A 3,826-nucleotide genomic window follows, 5' to 3' on the forward strand; every position below is an offset into this window, starting at 1 on the left:
AATGATTTATAGCCATGTCTGGTTGACATAGCTTGGGCTCCTCCGAATGACTTACTGCCATGTCCAGTTGAGATAACTTGGGCTCCTCAAACTCAGAGTGACTATCCATGCTGGTCTTATTAGTGGTTAAATCATCAGATTTAGCATTTCTTTTCCAAAATGGAAACCAACTTCTAATCCAACCAAATATTGAACTTTTGCTATGAGTTTCAACACTCCCACCATGCCTCTTGTCAACCATGAAGTCATCAACTGGCAAAGAATAAGAGCTTTGACAAACCTCATCAGCATCCCCTCTAGTTGGCCCCTCATTTTTGTACTCAGCTATATATTTTCCAGATTCATCATCAACAAGATTGTTTTCTACCAATGTGTTCTGAGCAGAGTGGTCATCTGATGAAGTAGGTTTTCCAGATTTATTGAGACCTATCTTGTCAGGCGTTACAATCTCATTATCTGCCTTAAATTGTGAAACTTCCTTGTCTTTTTGTGGCAGTTGAACCTTAGACAATCGTGCATCAGTCATATTCCCAATCTTCTCACTACTCCTTTCATGCAATGAGGGCATTGAAGGCGTCCTATCTGCATCTCTAGGCATATTTTTACTCTCACCATTCAACTTTTGAGGTGTTTCATTCCCAACAGCAGGTGTTTTTGATGGCCCATCATTGCTTGCAAGGGGTTTGGGAAACTCTGAGGGAGCCAAACACACAAAATAAACACCATCTAAATGCTTGAGCTGTACGTGTGGTATTGATAGAAGAAAACGGGAAAACTTTTTCTGTCCATAGAATGATTTCTCCAATTGCACATTATTTTTAGCCAACTCCGCACGAAAATCTGTAATGGACATCCCTTTTGGATGCGAACTTAATATTTTCCTAACCTGCCTTGCAACTGACTTAGGAATTGGGGGAGATTCACAGCTTTCTGCTTTTTGACAAGATGCAGACTGCTCACTAGCTGAGAAGGGATTTTCAAGAGGCACCTTATAATTTCCATACCAAGAACTAACAGGGCCATCTGGAGGATGATTGAAATGCTTTCCAGTAAGTTCTTCTCCCTTAAGCAAAGATGGCCAGTGCCACATTATAGTTGCTGCAGCGCATAGCACATCAGAAGCTGATCCTGGAGTTGCAAGCAGGATGTTGTAGTTATTCATTCTTAAGCGGTGCAATATGCCAGCAAAGTCTTTATCCCCAGAAATCAGAAAGAGATGCGCAGGTGGCGGGTTTTGAGAAACCCAACACATTAGATCAATAAGAAGAGATCTATCAGCACTATTCTTTCCACCTGCACAAAGTCATTGAAGAAATTATAATTCGGAAAACTTAAATTACTTATGAATCCCCTGATTAGTAAAACATTAAGATTTAATATTGTTCTGAATCTATATGGGGCCATAAATACTGATGCATGAGCTGCAAACCATAATATTCACTTATTAGTTGCACCTCCATGGCTTCATCTCAAATATGATGAGATCATGAGTTCTCACCTACGACGGACGCCGCATTCAACATCGCTATTAGTGACATTTATCTAACAAAGATGCAGAAGAGAATAGCTCCCATCTTATGATTCCTAACGTGTTTGAAACTGAAAACCGTTACAAACAGTTATCTACCAAAGACGCGTCTCCCTTTTTTACCAAACTATTTATATATTTTATTTTTAATTTTTAAACACATTTAGTCAGAACATATACTAATTAAGATAGATGAAGAAGTTATATATGATTATAAAATTGACATAAAGCAACGGAAGTAAAGACAAGACGAAGAGAGCACAAGAAGGTAACCATTGGGAACGTGGGCGAGATGAATGCCGGTGTAAGAAAGTGCCTCCTGGTTGGATCTAGAAAGCTGCAAGACATCCCCGAAGGCCGTTATATGGACGGGCCCCTTAATACCGTTGGCTCTAACGGCTTCCGTTATGACGGTGGCGATCTTGGAGACGTTGATGGTGTTCGGCACTTGGCAGTTCTCGAAATCCCACCACACCGACACCCTCACGTGGCGTGACTCCTCCTCTAACCGTCTCGGATGATACGAAGGCGAATGCGACGAAGACGAGAATTGGCTGAGTTGAAGTGGAAGAAGAAGAGCACGAGCTGGCGAAGAGCTGAAGAAGAGGCATTTGGGGAGGAAGGGGCGCATGGACATGATGGAATTGGAAAGAGAAATAACAAGAAAGTTAGTTACAAGAGTTGGAGGAGGGTAACTGAATCTGTATCAGCATCAATGTTGCCGCGAGCTTTGGATTTTGCAATTGGAATTCAGAAATGGAAGGAAGCAGCGAGGGTTTACGAGTATCGACTATCAAGTGAGTAATAACTTGAGTATAGTAGACTAGTAGTACTAAAACCCCAGATGGACAATCCCCAAGTATTGAATATCAACCCTTTAGTATTGTGTGTGGGTGTGGTGTGGGAAATCGAACTCTATCTCGCAATCTTGACATTGTTTGGGCTTATGGGTCCAAACTGAAAGGAGGGACTTTCTTTTAACCGTGACAAAACCTATTCAATGTATGGCCCAGGCTAAATCACTGTTTGTCAAATAAGCCCTTATCTACGTCCAAAACAAGCCCTTATCAAGCTTCTACTTGAAACTGTATATCCCTGTTCAGAAATATGTATATAAACAAACTTGACATGCCCCACCATCAGCTATGATTGTCGTCAGCTAGAACTGTTGAGGAATGGCAGTCTCTTCGACAGTATATGAACTAAAAAGTATTTGTAAATTTTGCAGGCCGTCCCTTTTGTTTCTTATAGAAACCAAAGCTACTAAACTAAGTTGTGATAGAATTAGGAGAAAGTTAAGTTTTGATAACATATTTTGTGTAGAATTTCGGAGACTTTTCGGGGGACTTTGTATTTTTTGGAAGAGTAATGTAAATATTCATGTTTATGCTTGAGGTGATAATTTTATTAAAACTAAAGTTAGCAGTGGCAATGACAAGGATTGGGAGACTATTTTCGTTTATGGTCATCCATACTACAAGAAAAGGAAGAAATTATGGAAGGATTTAATTTTTGTAAATAATAGTCTGGCACAGCCAACAGTGTTGATCGGAGACTTTAACGATGTTATTTCTCAAGATGAGAAGGTAGGTTTACACCTTAAACCAAGTTGTCAGATAGAAGCTTTCAGAAATTTTGTACATGAGAATGCTCTCTTGGATATGGAACTTCAAGGGATGAAATACACCTGGTTTAGTAATCCAAGGAATGGTTGTGTTACTAAGAAAAAGCTTGATAGGGTTTTCGTCAATTGGGAATGGAGAAGAGCTTTTCAACATGCCACACTCTCAGCCTTACTGCCTATTAGCTCGGATCATGCTCCCCTAGTTCTCGATGTTAAACCTAGAGGTAGAAGGATTAAAAATTTTACGTTTGAGGCCTTTTGGGTACACCATGCCGATTGTGACGCTGTTATAAGGAGAGGATGGAGCAGTTCTGGCTATACTGGTTCTGATCACTGGAAAAATCTGAATCGAAGGATACAGAATTGCAAGAAGGAATTAACCAAATGGAATAGAACTAGCTTTAAGAAGGCTGATGTGGAAATAGAAAATTTAAGGCTTCGCCTCAAACAACTGTAGGAAGCGGATTTTACAGAGACTCAGCAACAGGAGCTCTATAGGCTTAAATTGGAGATCACCAGATTATGGAGACAAGAGGAGAAATATTGGGGTCAGAGGTCGAGGGTGAAATGGCTGAATTTTGGGGACAAGAATACTTCCTTCTTCCATAATTCTACCATTCAAAGAAGAGATAGAAATAGGATAGAGAGACTAAAAAATTCTACAGGAAATTGGA

General features: G+C 40.1%; 2 protein-coding genes across 2 annotated transcripts in view; one reads left to right on the plus strand and one right to left on the minus strand.

Moving 5' to 3' along the window:
* The window catches only part of LOC107470333 (uncharacterized), a 4,856-nt gene extending 2,493 nt beyond the window's left edge, over window positions 1-2,363 (minus strand). Inside the window, exons 1-2 of the mRNA XM_052255655.1 lie at window positions 1,802-2,363; window positions 8-1,293 (exon numbers count right to left, since the gene is read on the minus strand). Coding sequence (XP_052111615.1) covers window positions 8-1,293; window positions 1,802-2,165 — 1,650 coding nt within the window. The 5' untranslated portion in view covers window positions 2,166-2,363. The remainder of the gene's footprint in view (window positions 1-7; window positions 1,294-1,801) is intronic.
* LOC107470334 (uncharacterized) lies at window positions 2,244-3,609 on the plus strand. The gene is made up of 2 exons (XM_016089721.1): window positions 2,244-2,325; window positions 2,948-3,609. Exons 1-2 carry the CDS (start codon window positions 2,244-2,246, stop codon window positions 3,607-3,609), a joined length of 744 nt encoding a protein of 247 aa, XP_015945207.1.
* Window positions 3,610-3,826: the final 217 nt, after the last annotated feature.

Source organism: Arachis duranensis, chromosome 10 (assembly GCF_000817695.3).
Source record: "Arachis duranensis cultivar V14167 chromosome 10, aradu.V14167.gnm2.J7QH, whole genome shotgun sequence".
Lineage (NCBI taxonomy): Eukaryota > Viridiplantae > Streptophyta > Magnoliopsida > Fabales > Fabaceae > Arachis > Arachis duranensis.

Excerpts from the sequence above, each read along its gene's own strand:
- LOC107470334 (XM_016089721.1), top strand. The coding sequence starts at position 2,244 with ATGTTGCCGCGAGCTTTGGATTTTGCAATTGGAATTCAGAAATGGAAG. Across the intron at positions 2,326-2,947 it reads TTACGAGTATCGACTATCAA|TTAGCAGTGGCAATGACAAG; the intron begins GTGAGTAATAAC and ends TTAAAACTAAAG.